Source organism: Oryzias melastigma, linkage group LG3 (assembly GCF_002922805.2).
Source record: "Oryzias melastigma strain HK-1 linkage group LG3, ASM292280v2, whole genome shotgun sequence".
Lineage (NCBI taxonomy): Eukaryota > Metazoa > Chordata > Actinopteri > Beloniformes > Adrianichthyidae > Oryzias > Oryzias melastigma.
In genome coordinates, this window is record NC_050514.1 from 27,001,705 (window position 1) to 27,020,293 (window position 18,589).

Genomic DNA, 18,589 nt, shown 5'->3' on the forward strand with positions numbered 1-18,589 from the left:
ATCTCCTGCCAGAACGCAGCTACATGACAACCGAGGAGAATCTCTGGTCTGTCGGATCAATCCTCAAGAGTCCTGCTGCACAGCTTCTGTGATCTGTGCAGTAATGTGCCCCTAAGCAACATCAATTCTGACTGTTAATTGATGAGGACTTTTATGATCGTTACTTAAAGCTAACTGAAAATATCTGTGTGCTTTGAGTTGAATGGTGCTGCAGCTGGGTTTGGACTCAGTTCGTTCACTTGCTCCGCGTTTGCCAGGCGTGTGTGTTCATCTGTGTGTGGGTGTGTCACTTCTGCTCGCTCAGCGATTGTGTGCGGTCAGTGCTTTGTTGTGACGAGCGGGTTTTCTCTGCGCAGGGTGCTGCTCAGGGTCAGAATGCTCTACTACCTAAAACAAGAGGTGATAGGGAGCCTGGCCCAAAAGGTGCTGGACGGCGTGGACTCCAGGTGAGCGCAGCTTCCACCTGCACACATTTATCTCCTCGAGGGTAGAGTTCTCTGCAACTATTTGCACAAAAATTAAGCTAATTTACCAGGCAATTTCTAAAATAAGTTCTTTTTTTTTTTTCTTTTAAGAGTTGCTATGACTTAAATGAGTTCAGCTGTTGGGATTAGTGGACAATCCGATTCAGCAGCAGCTACAGACTTTTCTTTCCTTTTTATTTTCAACATCCCAAGTCAGACTTGTGCAACCACCTTAAATATTTGATTAAATCCTGTGGTGGCACATGCAGTCATTCACATGTGAAATCAACCTGTTGAAGGAAGACGCATCTCCTGCAATTTCAATATAAAGATCTAGAGCTCCACCTGGTGGTGAAAGAGGAAACACAGTGAGGTAGCTCAGTGCTCCCTATTCCACAGACTGGCACCAATTTGTAGGACAGTTGGTACCAGGCAGCAGACCAAAAAAAAAAAAAACTTTTATTTATAACCAGATTCTGAAGGAAGTTTTATTTTGAAAAACTATTGGTCAAGTCACTCGGTCACGCTTCAACAATTTATCTGCTACTTTCTTAAAGTGGCCATTGAATTAAAATCCTAAAACTAGCACATTTAACAAAAAACCCCAAACATATTAGGACAGTTTCTTTTCACATAAAAGAGCTAGTGAGTCAACAGGAAAAAGATTTTTCAATTTAAAAAAACAAACAAAAAAAGACAAAAACAGGAGTCTTTACTCCAAATATGGATCTTTGCTACATCAGTTGTTACAACATAGCAAAGTAACCTGCTCCTGGTCGTGGACTGCAGTTCTGCTTCATCTGGACTATGGACTTAATCATCACTTGTCCCTCAGCTCTATATGAATGAACTCTACTCATATATGCAGTTTTAGCAGCTAACTTTTCTTTAACCGTTCTGGTATCGCCTGTCCGTCCTGGGATGGGATCTCTCCCTCATGTGGGAATCCCTAAGGTTTCTTCTTTTTTTCCTGACTCAGGTTTTTTTAGGAGTTTTTCCTTACCGCGAGGGAGGGTCTAAGGACAGGGATGAACTGTTCTTTATAGTCTGTTTAGTTTTTACCTATTGTGCATATTTTATGACTCCATCTGTGCATCTGTAAAAACTACAGGCATGAAGCCCAATGAGGCAAATTGAATTTGTGATATTGGGCTATATAAATAAAATTGAATTGAATTGAATTGAAATTAAAAATGTAAAACATTTAGCAACATGCTGTCTAATATTATAAAATGTTGCTAATAAAGCTGTTCAAGTGGTCAATTCATTTTTCTGATTATTTTTAGAAATTTGAGGTTTTATTCATTAATTGTTAACCTTCACACCTTAAAAGTCATAGAAGGCTGAAGTTGGCGTCCATTTTTTAATTTTTATTTTTGGGGGTTAAGGGAAAATCTCTGTCACATTTTAATGATTCTTGCACAACATCTAGAGTACAGATACATTTCAAAGCAGCTGCAGATATTTTACAGAGGATGGAGATTCGCTTTTCCCTCAAAAGCCTCACACAACTCAATTTGAGAAAACGTTGTCTTGCATTAGACCACTCCATGGCCTGAAACCAGTTGGGGACTAGTGGTGCAGGCAAAATCTAGATTCAAATTCTGCTTTTATTACTGAATTTTAGAATTAAGTTAATTGATAACAAACTGAAGCGTCTTCATGTACTTACATTTTTTTTATTTTTTACTATTTCTTCTCAAAGAATGTGTTTTAATATCTGTCTCTTCTTCCTCTACAGTGAGATAAAGATCTGGGTTCCAGATCCAGACCATTCGGAGCTGCCGGCTCTGTGGTGGGACGCAATTGCTGACAAATGTCTGCTTCTCGGCATCTTCAAGCATGGTACAAAACCTAATCTGCTATTCAATAATGCAAAAATGTATCAAGGTCTGAAATATCCTCTAAAAACTACTGAATTACCTGTGATAAGATCATTGAAAGATCATTCTAGCACTTCTTTTTTTAGTCTTTTTTCCACTGATATGGATTTTGGTGGGAAACTAACCAGCTTGTGTATACTTCTTTGGTCGTATCTACAAACTAAGCTGACTAACTTTCCTCCTGCTCCACTCCAGGTTATGAAAAGTACAACACTATTCGCGCAGACCCAACACTGTGCTTCTTAGAGCGCGTGGGACGACCCGATGAGAAGGCGATCGCTGCCGAGCAGAGAGCCAACGATTTAATGGATGGGTAGGTACAAACCACAAAGGTGTTTTTCTGTAACCTGCTGGTTTCATTACAATGAGACAAATGGTGTGTGTAGGGATGTGGATGATCCGGAGTACAAGCCTGCTCCAGCCCTGCTGAAGGATGACATGGAGGTGAGATTCAAAGAAAAATTAATTTGTTGTTTGCTCCAAGTGTGTTTCTGCATTTTCACAAACTTCTCGTTTCCTCCCGTTTAGGATGACGCCTCCTCTCCTGGAGATTTAGTCGTCTCTGATAATGCCGGAGGTGACTATCATTTTCAGACTTCCTACGCAGTTTGAAGCTTCTTCTGTGCTGCTAAAATGGCGTCCTAAAGGCTGGAGTTTGTTCTTTGTGGCTCATATCCAGATGCTGCCCCTGTGATGGAAGGCCAGACTGCCTACTGGCCCTCCCCGTCCATCCTGACAGCCAGACTGAGGCGGCTGATCACCGCCTCCCAGCGCTTCACCAAGACCCGGCAAATCATGCACATCCACCAGGCTCAGTCTCAGACCCAGGCCGTCTCCCAGCAGCCTATGGTTCTGTCCACTGCGTTCTGCCCGCTGCCCCCGACGCTCAACGACACACTCAACCCCAAGATGGCCGCAAAGATCGAGCGCCAGCAAAGGTACATAAGATCCTCAAATCAGCTGAATATGTGCAAAGACAATAACACTTTTTTTTAGGGCTGTGAATGTTGACGCGTTAGCGCACGCAATTAATAGACCACAGCTGATGCGTTAATATTTATAAAATATTATAATAAAATTTAGTCTAAAAAAAAATTAAACTCTTTTATAGTCTGTGATTGAGATTTTATTAAATTAAAGTGATAAAATGGCATTTATTTGTAGTTTTTGGACAAAAACAATCTTTTACTTTAATAAATAAGGTGGAAAATGAACGTCAATCTGACAGCTTTAATGCTGACCTGCTTATGGGGGGCGGAGCCAAACAGAGATGTCTGCTATTAGAAACCCAAAGATAAAACCGATCATTATTCTTTGTTGGGATGGGGACCAACATGAATTTTCCACAAACTAGCATTGTCTAAAAACTGTAGAAACTCTGCGGTTCACCGTGAAAGTCCGGCCCCCCAAAACAGTGGGAGGAGCAGTTCAGAGTGGACAGACACGCCCCCACCTGAGAGCAGACTTCAGCTGAGCAGAACACCAGAGATCCAACTGGATCAAACGTCTCCAAAAAACTATTATTTTTCACAAATACACTAAGGAACATTTACGAAAAAGCTGCATTAAAAAGAAAAAGTCAAATGGACAGCAGTGCTCAAGAGAGAAATTCTTACTTTTTAGGCTATATGGCAGATTACATACTGCCACATGGAGCTGTGAGGTCTGTGATGTTGTAAAAACAGCTCATTAAATATTTTTGGAGTTTCCACAGCAAAAGTGATCAATTTTTTCCAGTCTAGTGTGTAAATACAAAATGGAAAAATGACTAAAGGTAGTGTCACATAGGTGAGATTGTGCTGTTTAAAATGCGACCAAATAAGTACGCGGGTTGTCTCTCAAATTGAAAATTTAAAAGTAGACAAAAACTTAATTTTAAGCCCTAATTTCCAAGGGTTAAAAATAAACGTTTGAAGTGTTCAATTGTGCGTGGGATTTCATATTGTGATTATTTGCAGATAATACGTGGTTGGCAAATACAGTAACTAAAAAAAAATTGTAATTGAAATTAATTGTGATTAATTTTCTTCCAGTTTGTGATTAATTAGTTAATTTTTTTAAAATCGATTCCCGGCCCTATTTTTTTTCCTTCAGGTGGACGAGGCGCGAAGAGGCAGATTTCTATCGAGTGGTTTCCACATTCGGGGTGGTTTTTGACCCAAGCCTGGGGCGCTTTGACTGGACCAAGTTCAGAGCCATGGCACGACTGCACAAGAAAACCGACGAGAGCCTTCAGAAGTACCTCTGCGCCTTCACCGCCATGTGTCGACGGGTGTGTCGCCTGCCGCCAAAAGAAGGAGGTCAGAAGGCTTTTTGCTTATGCTCAATTTCTACTTACACTGTTTAGATTTCATTTTTTAAGTTGAAAAGCCTCCCTGAACTCCCCGTCCTGTCCGTGTCAGCGATTCTGTGGTGACCGGTTGATAAGGTTAATCATTAGTGGAAAAACAAACAGCATAGTGTTTAAGCTGCAGCTACAAACACGTTTTTGGATTCTGAAAGTCGTCATTCGCTCTTCCTCTCTGCTCCAGACTCGGCCGTGGATCCCTCTCTCACCATCCAGCCTATCACGGAGGAGCGAGCTTCTCGCACCCTGTACAGAGTCGAGCTGCTCCGCCAAGTCCGGGAACAAGTTCTCAGACACCCGCTGCTCTACGAACGGCTGCCGCTTTGTCAGATGAGCTCGGATCTGCCCGTGTGGTGGGAGGCCGGCGCTCACGACCGCGACCTGTTGATCGGGGCTGCGAAGCACGGCGTGAGCCGCACAGATTACCACATCCTCAGAGACCCCGAGCTCAGCTTCATGGCCGCCCAGCGCAACTACAGCCAAAATAAAGCTGCACAGCAGCAGGCACACTTACCCGCCCCCCACCTGCACCCTCAGTACCAGGCCGCCAGCGCAGGGCTGACGGGCTCTCCGATGCCCCCGTCCGCTCAGAAAGACGCCGATCCCTGTGGGGTTATACCCAAAGTGGAGCCCGCCTCAGAGGAGGAGGAAGAGGAAGCTAAAGAGAGGCAAGTGGAGAACTGGAGTGCCCCCGAAGTGCTCTCGGCTCCCTCGGTTCTGGAAGAGAAGCCGGTTTTACCAGTGAGGGACATGGAGAAGCAGATGGTGGCCGCGCGAACCAAACCACTCACACCCAACTCGTCTGAGAAGAAACCCAAAAAGTCCAGCAAGAGAGGCCGCAAGGAGGCCAGGCGCGGCTCCGAGTCGGACTCAGATGGCTCCTCTTCAAGCTCGTCCTCCCGCTCCTCTTCGTCTTCTTCCTCATCTTCCTCCTCCTCGCGCTCCGGATCCAGCTCCTCCTCCTCATCGACGTCTTGCTCCTCCGGCTCCTCGTCTTCCTCCTCCTCCTCCTCGTCCTCTTCCGACGACAGTGAAAGTGAGGGAGAGGAAGAGAAGAAGAAAGGTGAGAATCAGTTTTTTGAGAGAAGCTTTTGCTCAGCAGGGCGTGTCAGGTGTGTCTAAGCTCCGCCTCCGGCCTGTTTGCAGTGCCTGCAGCAGCAAGTGTGAAAGGTTTTGATGAGGACAGCGTGGCGTCTCTGAGCGCCGCACGTGACGAAGCACAAGATGCCCATCTGTCGGAGAATGGGGTCTCCAGCAATTCATCTCATCCCTTCCAGGGAGGAGGGTACATGCTGGCTGCTTCCTACTGGCCTAAGGTAAGTCAACAAAAGATCACAAAAGTGTCAAGATTTTAAGGATGTTTTTTTATTTTTTCATTTTATTTTCAAGGACCGAGTCATTATCAACCGCCTCGACAGCATCTGCCAGGCAGTGCTCAAAGGCAAGTGGCCCGGCCCACGGCGGGTCTACGAGCCCGGCAGCGCAGTGGCCTCCTTCTACACCACCAAGCTGCTGGACAATGCCAGCACCAGCGTGAGCGAGGACCCCTCTGCCTCGCCACAGGGGTCAAAGGTGACCAAGCATGTTGCAGAAAACAAGGAGTTCTCAGTAAAACTCAACGATGTATGTTGATTTCTCCCTTCGCCCCCCTCCTTCCTCCGCTTCCGCTCTAACTTTAGGACCCCCCCCTCTGCCACCTCCGCTGCTGCCTTGACCGGTGCTAGCTGCCGCATTCAGCATGCTTCTCTGGCTGCTGGCCTGCTTTCCTTTGGGGATGATTAGCAGTTTTGTCTTCCCGGCAGGAGGAGAGATTAATTTAATAGCAGCCTCGCTCTCATTTCCCCACACACTCAATTTGAATTGAGCTCTCAGGCTGTGATTACACAAGCACAAATCATTCAGTCATAAGAATATAATAAGGTTTGAAGCCTCTTTACACTGAGGGGGGTTTTAGTAGTAATCTGATTGGAATGGAGGCCTTTTGCTGTGGGTGATGTCTAACATGTTACTTGGCAATATGGCTATTAACTTGGAAGGTTTCAATTTTGCTTTATTTGTTGCATTTTTTTGGATAAATATAGATTTTTTTTTCCTTTAAACTATATTGAGAGAGCTTTTTTTATTGTTGTGGCTTTGAGGCAAAATCCAAACTGAGTTTACCTTCTGCTGTGCTCTGCTCTACCCTCTGTGTGTGTCTGTACGTCATTTGAATAAGAAGCAATCAGAGCATTCCTGTTTCTTTGGTAGCTTTCGCTGAAAGTAAGAAAGTTTAGTAGATTCATATGTTTTGTGCTCTTAAATATATATACAGAAAATATCCTGCAGTTCCTGAGTTCTGGTTCTCTGGCTGCTCTTTGAGCTCCGCTCGTCTCACATCTGCTTGTCTTTGCGTAGCAGGAAGGGGGTCTGAAGCTGACCTTCCAGAAGCAAGGTCTACCTCTGAAGAGGCCTTTGGAGCCCGAAGAGGGCCACCAGGCCCAGCAGCAGTACCTGGCCCGGCTTCAGGAGCTGCAGAACGCCTCGGACACGGGACTGGCTGACATTACAAAGCCTCAAAGCAACTTCCAGACGGGTACGTTTGATCAACAAATAAAAGAAAATCGTAAAGTAACGAGTGGGAAAGTAGTTAGCTCGTAGATTTATATGGTTAAAATATCCTGTTTGTGGCTCCTTTACTCCTCCACTGTGGGTCTTTGGGAATGAAGAAAAATGCTAAGTCCCAGTACTCCAACTCCATTTTTTTTATTGTAAAATCATTCCCAGGGGTCTTAAAACTATGATTTTGCAGTTTTTTAGCTGAAATCAAAATGCCTAAGTCATTTTAAAGATGTATTTTCTGCAGAGCAGCAGCAGCTCATTAGAAATTCCCCTCTAGGTTGTGGATGGGACTGTTGCAGAGGAAGTTAGCCTCACCAATTTCACCAGCATTCCTATGTTTCTCCTGCTAGCGACATGCTCCTCACAAGCCCAAGCTAACACTAGCGTAACAAAAAAACAGTAGGCAATATCAGGGCCAAATGACAGCTAAGACGAGGAAAATGAAGGCGTTAATGGATCCATTTGTCTGCAAGTGGAGGATTTAGAATTGAAGCGGAGAAAAGGAGACTTTGTCATGGCAGTAGCTGCGTCATGCACCAAACCTATTTCAAACATCCAGTTTTCATCTGCTATTGATCCATCGCCATTTTAAAAAAAAACAAGTATTCAGAAATGCAGTTTTTATCTTAAAATATTTTATTTGTCCTCCATAATGTGAAAAATGCTACAAGAACATGTTAAAAACACCATATTTTTGGGAGTGGGTCTTTTACTAGTTTCTGTTTATTAAGCTGTTATTTATATTTAGAATTTTAACATGTCAGAAAACAGAAAAATAATGGTAAGAGTGGTTTATTATTAGAATAAGCTTAAAGCACATATAGATTATTTAAAAAAAAATGGTTTCTGCATTGATTTGCTTATTTTCAATGGTAAAAGAAGAAAAAGGATGACGGTGCACCAAAGTCATAAAGATGTAAAATGTCCCGTTTTATTTTATTTTTTGTATTTTTAATTCAAGTAAATCTGTTCCAGCAGGAGGATCATTTTTGACACAGAATGTATTTTATTTTTATAATTTAAAACTTAAACATATATACTGCTAACAAAAGTAAAGTAAGTTCAAATTGTTTTACAGGAAAGTTATAATAAATCAATTAATGTATTTATTTAAAAGCTACATTTTATAAATGAGTGGTCACAATAATATAAATAGTGTATTTTGTGTACTCTTGCTAAGTTTTGGTTGATAGGAAAGTGGACCAAATAGTTTTTTTAGCATTAAAAGTTGCAGATTCCTGGTGTCAACTGTGTTTATGTTGAAATTGGGGGAATTTATTTCCACCACTAGATGGCCAACAAACCAAAGTTTTTACAGGATGACTGTGTCTCTTCTTGTGTTGCCAAATTTTTGTTTACTTACTTTTTAAAATAAATTATTATTATTTCTTTTAGTAAACCTCCTATAAATAAACTTGACAACCAGTAAATGCCACAAACTCGTTAACAGGCAATCCCTGATAGTAAAATGATTGTATTATGAAATGTAAATGTTGAGTGTATAAAAATGTATAACTGTATTTTATACCAATTTCAAAGTTTTATTTGGTAGAGGCTCTAATATTAGCCTATATTGGGTTTTTGCCTCTTCCTGCACCTATTCTTTAATTTATTTCTATTCTTGTTTTTTTGCAATATTTTGTTTAAGTCCAAACAAACAAATAAACAGGTAAACCTTATCTTCAAACTGAACTACAAGTTCATAATATTATTATATAAACGTATTATTTTAGTTCTTCAAAAAAATCTGCACTGATGTTAAAAATATTTACTATAGTTTTTTTATTATTCTCAGTTCCTCCAGGTCTTACCAGTCAGATGAGACTGAACGGAGCTCTCGACGGTCAGCCGGCGGTGAAGAAGAGGAGGGGCAGGAAGAAGAACGTGGAGGGGATGGACATGCTTTTCATGAACAGGAATCAAGTCCCTGCTGCTCCCCATCAGGTACGCATGTTTTTCATGTTAAAGTTCCTGCATATATTTAAGTTAAATACACATCTTCCTATTGTACATAATAACTTTATTTCTTCACGTCTTCAGGTGCCTCCTGGTTGGGGAGGTATCGGTCAGGTGGGCATGTCTGCAGCCGCCATGCCAAACTACAGCCCGAGCACCAGTCAGGTCCCTGCAGACACGGAGAGCAGGGTTCCTGTTATTAACCTCAAAGACGGCACCCGGCTCGCTGGAGACGATGCGCCCAAGAAGAAAGATCTGGAGCAGTGGCTCAGCGAGCATCCTGGCTTTGTGGCAGACACCGGGGCCTTCATCCCTGTAAGTCCCTCTGTGGTTTTTATCTCTTCTATTCTGGATGCCATTTACAGTTAAATATTTTATATGAACCAAGAATGCAGATGCATAACGTCTAAAAGTCCAGATTTTCCCTTAAATGTTTTTTTTTTCTTTGCGATTTTCAGGGAGTAAATAAGATGCAAATGCAGTTCCACTTCCAGGACGGTCGGCCAAAACAGAAAAGGCACCGCTGCAGGAACCCCAACAAGATTGATGTCAACAGTCTGACGGGAGAAGAAAGGGTCCAAATTATCAACAGGAGAAATGCACGCAAGGTCTGTTTGCATCTCTGTTCAGTTCTTTGTTAATACAAATTAACCTCAGATGAAAGACTCCTTCAGTCACTGCTTCATAAAGTTTAGAAGAGCATGAACTGAGTGAAGTTGTGAGGACAGTGACGGGTTTACAATGTCTGTGTCTCTCTCTTAGATCGGGGGAGCCTTCGCTCCTCCTCTCAAGGATTTGTCCCGGTTCCTCCAGGAAAACCCGGAGTATGGAGTCCCTCCGGAATGGGCTGATGTAGTCAAACAGTCGGTGGGTTGCAGATCTTTGTTTGGAATGTAATAAGATGGAGGATTTACATGAAAATTGTGTTTTTGTTTTTTTTTTTACGTTTTTGTAGTATTTTTGTCATGATAGAGAATATATATATATAAGCAGGGCTCTAAATTTACACCCGCCAACCCGGCAAATGCGGGTAAAACTTAAATTTGGCAGGTAGGAGAAGAATTCACTAGCCACTTTGGTTGTTGAGATTGCTTCCTCGTTTGGCTACAACAAACAACAATCCCAGAGTTTGTTCAAATAATTTAATTCTTACTTTATTGCGTGGAATTCACGGAGTTAATTGTCATATTTGCTGCATCACGTGGTGCCTTCAGGTACTGCATGGAATTTCCGCATTTGTGCAATTTTTTGCAATTTTTCAATTTTAGATTATTATTAGTGTTTAGTTTTTGCAAGACAATAATTATTACCTAAAACAAAATAAATGAAACGTTTTGCTTAGAAATACATATATTTCTTTTCCCTAGAACCATTTGGCTACTAGAGTCCAGATTTAGCTGGTAGAGAGCTGGTAAAGTCTACCTTCTCCGCTCCAGTTCTGATGCATTCACTTGCAGAGAAATAGATCCATTAACGTCTTTGTTTTCCTCGTCTGCATCTGACTCAATACTGATGAACTCCTGACGCTTTACAGAAACTATGTGCTAGAAAACGATTCAGGTTGAAATGTTTTTGAAAATTAAGTTCATTTTCTCGTTATAACGAGATAATGAAGAACCTCTCTCCCTTTCTCGCTTGGAGACGCAGAGACTTTCCCTGATTTAAGTCTCTTCATTATGTGGTTAACAGCAAAAACAATAGAAGAAAGCCCTCCCCAAACGTTATTTTTTGAGTCTATTTTTATTTATTAGTGGATTTGTTCTCTTTAAACGCCTTAATTCCGTCTCATGCACCAGCCCTCCTCCCTTTATGTCCCCCAAATCCCCCGAACTAACGGGTTGATTGACAGAACCCAGGGCTGCCAAGCGTTTCTACATGGTGCGTTCACTGAGCTCCGGACATCAGCAGTAAAACAAAACATTTTATCAGAGAAAATGTTGAACACCAGAACTGATCCATAAATAATTGAAGTGTCGACACTTTTTCTTAAAAACTGCTTTGTTTAACGTTGGGTTGTATAAAAATGACAAAAGCATTGTAGCGGACTCAGTTGAGCTGAGTGGCGGTTTGGGTTCGCTAATATCCGGAGCTCAGTGAACGCACCATGCAAAGTCGGTCCTGGGTTCTCTCAAACAACCTGTTTGTTCTGAGGTTTTAGGGGATTAAAGGGATGGAGGCTGGTGCATGAGACGGAATTAAAGTAATTAATACTTTGTGGAGTGTTCTTCTTCTGTTTTTGTTGTTAACCACAAAATAAAGAGATTTTAAAGAGGTAAAGTTTCAGCATCTCAGTGTGGGAAAGGGAGAGAGAGAGATGTTTCATTCTTCGTATTTGATGATCTAGTTATCACGAGAAAACGACGTTTGTTTTCTTAAGAAAACGAAGTTCCTTAACGAGTTATTATCTCATTTTCTCGATAAAACAAACAAAAAAAAAAGTAGTTTTTGGCTTCCGTACTTTAAGATTATTAAAATCTAATTTGAGTTGTTTTGAAGGCCATATTAAACTAGTTAAAGTAGCAAACTGTGTTTTCAGTCAATAACCACTTGCATTAATCAATGTCTTAAATGTTTGACCTTGCAGGGTTACCTTCCAGAGAGCATGTTTGATCGGATCCTGACAGGACCCATTGTTCCCGAGGAGGTCAGCCGACGAGGTCGCCGGCCTAAGAATCCTCTAGCAAAGATGGCTGCCTCAGCCCCGAACCCGGCTGCCTCCGCCCTGGGCTTGAACCCGGTCTTGGCGAACGGCATGCTCCCTGGTATGGACCTCACCAGTTTGCAGGCCTTCCAGCAGAACCTCCAGAGTTTACAGTCCCTGCAGCTCACCGCTGGTCTCTTAGGCCTGCCGTCCGACGCCGGCAACCTGGCTGCGAGTAATTTAGCTGCTATGTTTCCCATGATGCTCTCTGGCATGGCTGGGATGCCGAACCTGCTCGGGATGAGCAACCTGCTCGGGAAACCAGCTCAGGAAGGAGCAGGAGGCTCTGAAGAGAAGACAAAGGGAACCGATGAGACGTCTGCCTCCGAAGCCCCCTCTCACACCTCAGACAACAAAGGAGAAAGGACAGAGGACTCGGACGGGACTCCTTCCTCCACTTCCAGCTCTTCTTCCTCTGCCACCACCACACAAAGTGCTTCAGCTGCATCTGCAGCCACCAGTCAACCACTTTCTCTTAACCCTTTGTTACTCTCCAGTATGCTTTACCCAGGGATGCTTCTCACTCCAGGCCTTAACCTTCCTGTGTCTGCCACACAGCAGCAGAGCTCAAACAATGACCCTTCCACCCTTCCGTCTGCTGCTGCTGCTCCTGCAACACCCCAGTCCTCACTGCAAGGGGCAGAGCAGCCACAAACGCAGAAGGATCAAGAGGAGGAGGACGACGAGGCGCCAGAGGAGACCGTGGACGAGGAGGACGACGAGGACGAACCCTCAAAAGAAAACAGCGATCTTAAGGGTTCAGCGAAAGCCGATTCGTCTTCGTCGGAGTCCGGGAGCTCCTCCTCATCCTCCGATGATTCAGACTCGAGCGACGAGGACTGATCCGTATAAATATATAACAAAAATTTTATTTATGTATTGCCTAGAAATGTAAACATATATTCACATATTTGGATTTTTTTCAAGCACTTAAGTTGCAATTTCTTTACATGTATATATAAAAACTAACTACAATGTTGNNNNAAAAAAAAAAAAAAAAAAAAAAAACAGGAAGAACTGACCTAAAGTATGTGTTTGTTCACGAGGTACAATCTTGTTTGAGACATTTTTGCATGTCGGGCTTCAGTGGATTTCTGAACTCTGTGAACACACCATTGTGTACAACCGCAACAAAAAAAGGCATTATTGTAATTATGTCAGGATTAATTTTATTAAAAAAAGTGAAACTACATCAACATGCTCTTGGAGCTGTACTGTTAATATATTTTGATTGTCGGGAGGGGGGGGTTGACGCTTGACACTTTGGTTCCTCTCTTGTAAATAGTTTTGCTGGTTTGTTGACACCCACGCTTAGCAGAATACACATCGGATATGTCAGCAATAACCTGGGCAGCTAATGAATGTCACTGAAGCTGTAGATTCTCCGTCTGCCATGTTTATGACCCCCCCACAGTGCACAAACTATCAGGATTTTTGGCAAATATTAAATCAGTTTCAATTCTAAATAACTTTTTTTTCCTCTCAGATTCACACAAATGTTAAAGTCGGTAAAGTATATTGAATAAAATCTCCTCAAGCTGTGGTGAAACGATTTTACTGTGTGCCAAAAAAACTGCCCTTTGACCCCCCCCCCCTTCCATTGACAGTGTTTCTGGATATTACTACAGTCTTTGTGCATTTAACTGCATCTTTACCTCAACTCTGCTCAATGGTTTGGCTTCACTGTGCAAACGTACATGCGCATGATCTCTGTCCATGTACACAACCCCCCCTTGTATCTGCTAGTGTCAGTCAGAGGCCTTTTTGTCCATTTTTTCCCCCCCTCTGAGAGCTTCCACCATGTTTTCTGTTTTCTCTGGGATGGCATCCTCCTGGATGCACTCTTCCTTAGTGTTTGAACAGACACACATACTACTAATGTGTATTCCTTTCAAATAAGTCATCTTTTTGAGTATTAAAACCAGGCTTCAAGACAGTTATTTTTAAACCCCCGTCTCATCCACAGGTCTCACAAATAGATCTTAAGCTAGGTAGAAGTGCCCTTACCTCGTCCATGCCTGTGCATTCTGTTCAGCATCCCTGCACGTGTCGGGTTTTTTTTTTTTTTTTTAGCTGTAACAAACAAGGACACAAACACTGGAGTATGTTCGAGCTGAAATACTTCTTCTTTTTTAGTCCTATTCTTTGGCACAACAGTTTTCACTCTAGGACTGCTGTTACACAGTGGACTGTTAGACTCATCATTTCCAGGGACAAACTTCTGGCTTGGGCTTTGGGCCAACCTGATACTGTTCAGTTAAGTACAGCTGTAGCATCCCTCTGTGGTGGGTTCAACCATGAACACAAAGACTGAAGACATGTTTGTTTTCTACTGTTGCTTTAAAGTGCTTATCTTGTATGCCTGTTCTATATAGACCTCGTCATGGGTTTGCTTGCAATGCAGTTGAGTTTTCTTTTATTATTACTAACAGTATGGTATTTTTCTATGTCGGAGCAATGAACTGAAACACGCCACTGTCATTTTGTACATCTGCACCTCTGCTCTCTTTTAACTCGTATGTATGTATGTATGTATGTATGTATGTATGCAAACGCATAGCCACTGCTGTGTCTGCTGTAACTGATGGAAGGACTTTTTGACCGTCAGTGGTGGCTCGGTTGGGATGATGCTCTAAAAGATGGATTTGTTTTCTTGATGTTGTGTTGTAGAAGAACTCCTGAAATCACTGCTGTTAAGACTACAGCAGCGCTGAATTGTGGTTGACAGGCCAACAGAGACCAATATGCAAGAGGAACGAGGAAACACACTACTGCTGTACATGGAGGTTCTCGAATACAGTTTTCTCATGCAATCCCGGAGAGTATAAACCAGTATCAAATGTCACCCTGTTTTGTTTTCTTTTCTTTTATTAATTTTCATTTGTTTGAGACCGTTCAGACATTGGCAAGTTGTGGTCCGTGCAGTCAAAAAAATTAATGTAGTGCAGGAAAACGCGTCTTAAGTCATTTGTAATTTATTGGATTACTTTCTATGAAGTTCTATAGAGGAAATTGAGGTTTAATTATTTTTATTAAACATATTCTTCTGACTATTCATTCTTTGTGTATTTGCCTTTTCTTTGAAAGAATTTTGCAAGGTGTCACAGCGTTAACAGTGAACAGTACCCCATATTAGCTGACTTAAAAACTCTTAACAAGCTTTAAAAGTTCAGTTTGCAATATTTTACACACTTGACTAAGGCTGTCATAAATTGTTTTCTACAAGCACATCCTACTAGAAATGTAACAACTGATTGACTTTATCAATTTATAATATGATGAGGCCAGTTGTTAATCGAATCGACCTATAAAATTGTTTCAAAATGATTAAATCAATATTAGAAATCACCATTTGGATTGAGGCCTTGTAGGTTTATTTAATTATAACATAAAAAAACTAATATAACACACCAGACAACACTTGATGTCAGCAAAAAATGATAAAGTTATCTTTAAATCCAATGTGTGAAAAGAGAATTTTACAAACGTGACTCTAAAGTATGGTAGAATGTTCCAGTAATGTTCAGCTTGGGCTGCACTTTATCAAACTAAAATGTGAATGGATTTGCCATTAATTCTTGTTTACTTGTTTGTATACATATTTAATTTACACTCTATTTTCTTGCAAGAAATAGAAGGAATCTGGAAAACTTCATCTGGACTTTTCAGTTCCAGGTATTTATCTGAGTGACTCTGGAGGATTTTTTAGCTAAAGATGTCCTGGATTGATTTTAGGTCAGAGAATCAGAAATGAACCAATATCGACCGTGAATAGTATCAACAACGATATGAATTAAATTGTTAAAATGAATCGTAACACCCCTCTTTTCTTTACTTCAGAAACCGTAGAACCATCCATCCATCTTCCTGACCGCTTTGTCCTTTTCGGGGTCGCGGGGCGCCGGAGCCTATCCCGGCTACTGATGGGCGAAGGCGGGGTACACCCTGGAGAGGTCGCCAGTCTGTCGCAGGGCCCCAATCACACACACATCCACACCTAGGGGCAATTTAGAGTCACCAATTAACCTATGAAGCATGTTTTTGGATGGTGGGAGGAAGCCGGAGTCCCCAGTGAAAACCCACGCATGCACGGGGAGAACATGCAAACTCCACACAGAAAGGTCCCAGCCGGGATTTGAACCGGGGCTTTCTCGCTGTGAGGCAAGAGCGCTAACCACTGCACCACCGTGCAGCCCAGAAACTGTAGAACTTCTAAGTTAAACTCAAAGTCCCATCAGTGTATAATTTTTCTCCTTTTACTGTCAAACACTGAAGTAGAATCCAATTATTTTTAAAAATCAAAACATTTAAAGTAAACTGAGCTTTTTATTCTAATTTTTAAAGATGTGAGCCCCAAAACACATACCGTATTTTCCGGACTATAAGTCGCGTTTTTTTCATAGATTGAATGTCCCTGCGACTTATACTCCAGTGCGACTTATATACGAATTTTTTATGATGAGATATGGACCGTAAGTCTAGAGTGCCCTCTTATGGTGATCTATGCAATTACTTTATTTACTTTAGTTATTCAGACGTGACACAGAGGACGAAGAATTTAACGGATTTAGTGATATGGAGTGAGATTGCGTGCAATTAATTACAGTAAAGATACAAAGTTGATGAGTTCTTGAGGCTATAGTTAAATAAAACTGTTATGTTATATAAATGCTACACCTTTTCGTTTTTTTCATGACGCTAATATGTGAATATGTGTTGACACATATTCAGCCTGTTTTCTATTCACTAATGAATGTTATAACTTACCTTCCAGGATGATGTAATATCGTTTTTTTCAACCAGTTTGTAAAATAAATTACTTGAAAAAAATGCGACTTATACTCCAGTGCGACTTATGTATGGTTTTTTCTTCTTCATTATGCATTTTTTGGCCCCTGCGACTTATACTCCGGTGCGACTTATAGTCCGAAAAATACGGTAATTCTGAATCATTTTTATTTTTTTTAAACTGCATTAGTTTTAAACTTTGACCAAATAAAAAAATATAAGACTTATAGAGACTTTTATTTGAATAACTTTACAGTAAAAACACACATTTAAAAAACTTTTCTACAGAATTTCTCTGACAGTAAATTACACTTTTTTCATACATTTTGTTACTTGAAATGGTAAAAACTGAATCAATTAATCGATTATTTATTTCAATCATCTTTAGAGCCAGAGCCACAGTAAAGGGATAGAAGAGCCACATGAGGCTCCGGAGCCACAGATTGCAGACCCCAGACCTGGAAGTACCACAGAATGGGCTTTGAGGGTCCTCCTTTGACACTCAACCCCCTGATGTGTGACAATCTCCTCTATGTAGTTTTTTTTTGCTTTTCTTCCACTAAACATTTGAACCCAAAAATGCAAGTTTTGTTCCAGGATGCTCTTCTTTAACCATCTTAAGCATATTTTTGAGTATTTCTATGTTTATATTGTATCTTTGGGATACAGCTGGTAAACCAATGAGTTTGTTTGTATAGGATCCCATAGGAAAAATCTGTTGCTCAAATGTGGCTCAATCTCGTCTCCTGAGATGTTTGAGATCAGTTTGAGTGTCTCATCTTTGCATCATTCTGTGATCATTCGTGTCTTAACTCTAAGGGACCCTTAGGAGCAAGAGTTAAGCAAAGATGAGTAAAGACATCACCGAGACAAATGAGCTTGAATTGAGATAAGCTTTTTGAGCAAGTGGGAGAAACAACAGAGATCTCATAATAGTCTCATTCTGATCTAAATTGTCTCAGCTATTTTAAAGAAGGATTAAAGAGAAAAGGATGAGACACATCTGAGAAGGATTAGCTCTAAAAGAGATCTCATTATTGTCTGTTTCATGTCTCTTTCATTTCTCTTGAATGTTTTACCAAAGCCATTAATGAGAACGATTTGAGAAACAGTAAAAACAACACTAAATATGTAAATGTTACATTTTATTTGGCATTTGGTCAGCACCATCAGTACAACATTTGTATTGGGATAACAGCATTAGACTCATTTGTTAAACAAAATACAGAAATATAAAACATAAATGAAATACAAAAATAAATTAAATACAAGCTCTGACATTGTTTACTAACCCCCTTGTTGAAAAGTCAGTTTTAACAAAATTATTTTTTTTTATAATTTAAAAGTACTTTAAGCTCTCTTATAGGGTCAAGATGATCCAACCATTACATTGATGTGTGATCTCTCCCATAACAAATGTGGACAGGATCTTATGTCTGCCACGGACACCAGACAAGATTAAAAATCCTTAGAAAAAAAACAGATGACCCCACTTTTAATGTAAACATGTCCAGGATAGCACAAGAGTTAAAACCACCTGGCTTCTTAATTAACTATTTTGGGTAAAACCAGAAATACCTTCACAAAATTGTGTCGCATTATACCCGGAGATCTATTTATAACAGTGCAAACTTTTTTTTTTTATGTAATTGCATTAAGTACATGAACTGTGGCGTACTCAATCTGGCCGACGTGGTGATAATGAATACTTCCAGATTCTAAACAATGAACACACTGACAGCACTGCTGAGGTACAAGGAGGAATCTTTCTTGGCTTTGAAACAAGTGAACTTACATGCTTCCAAATCCTGGCAGAAACTGTATTAAAACTCATGGTCCATGAAAATTAAAA

At 41.1% G+C, this 18,589-nt stretch overlaps 1 protein-coding gene across 7 annotated transcripts in view; it reads left to right on the forward strand.

Annotated features, from left to right (window-relative positions):
- Window positions 1-12,677, forward strand: part of chd9 (chromodomain helicase DNA binding protein 9) — a gene marked incomplete at its 3' end in the record, with an annotated part of 97,014 nt that extends 84,337 nt beyond the window's left edge. For 4 of the 7 annotated variants that reach the window (XM_024296024.2, XM_024296031.2, XM_024296030.2 and 1 more), the window contains 16 exon segments: window positions 357-446; window positions 2,206-2,309; window positions 2,543-2,660; window positions 2,734-2,791; window positions 2,876-2,924; window positions 3,027-3,285; window positions 4,442-4,647; window positions 4,879-5,757; window positions 5,841-6,010; window positions 6,084-6,317; window positions 7,089-7,266; window positions 9,088-9,236; window positions 9,333-9,563; window positions 9,707-9,856; window positions 10,011-10,115; window positions 11,833-12,677. In XM_024296024.2, the coding sequence (XP_024151792.1) occupies window positions 357-446; window positions 2,206-2,309; window positions 2,543-2,660; window positions 2,734-2,791; window positions 2,876-2,924; window positions 3,027-3,285; window positions 4,442-4,647; window positions 4,879-5,757; window positions 5,841-6,010; window positions 6,084-6,317; window positions 7,089-7,266; window positions 9,088-9,236; window positions 9,333-9,563; window positions 9,707-9,856; window positions 10,011-10,115; window positions 11,833-12,677 (3,825 nt within the window). 7 annotated transcript variants of the gene reach the window in all.
- Window positions 12,678-18,589: the final 5,912 nt, after the last annotated feature.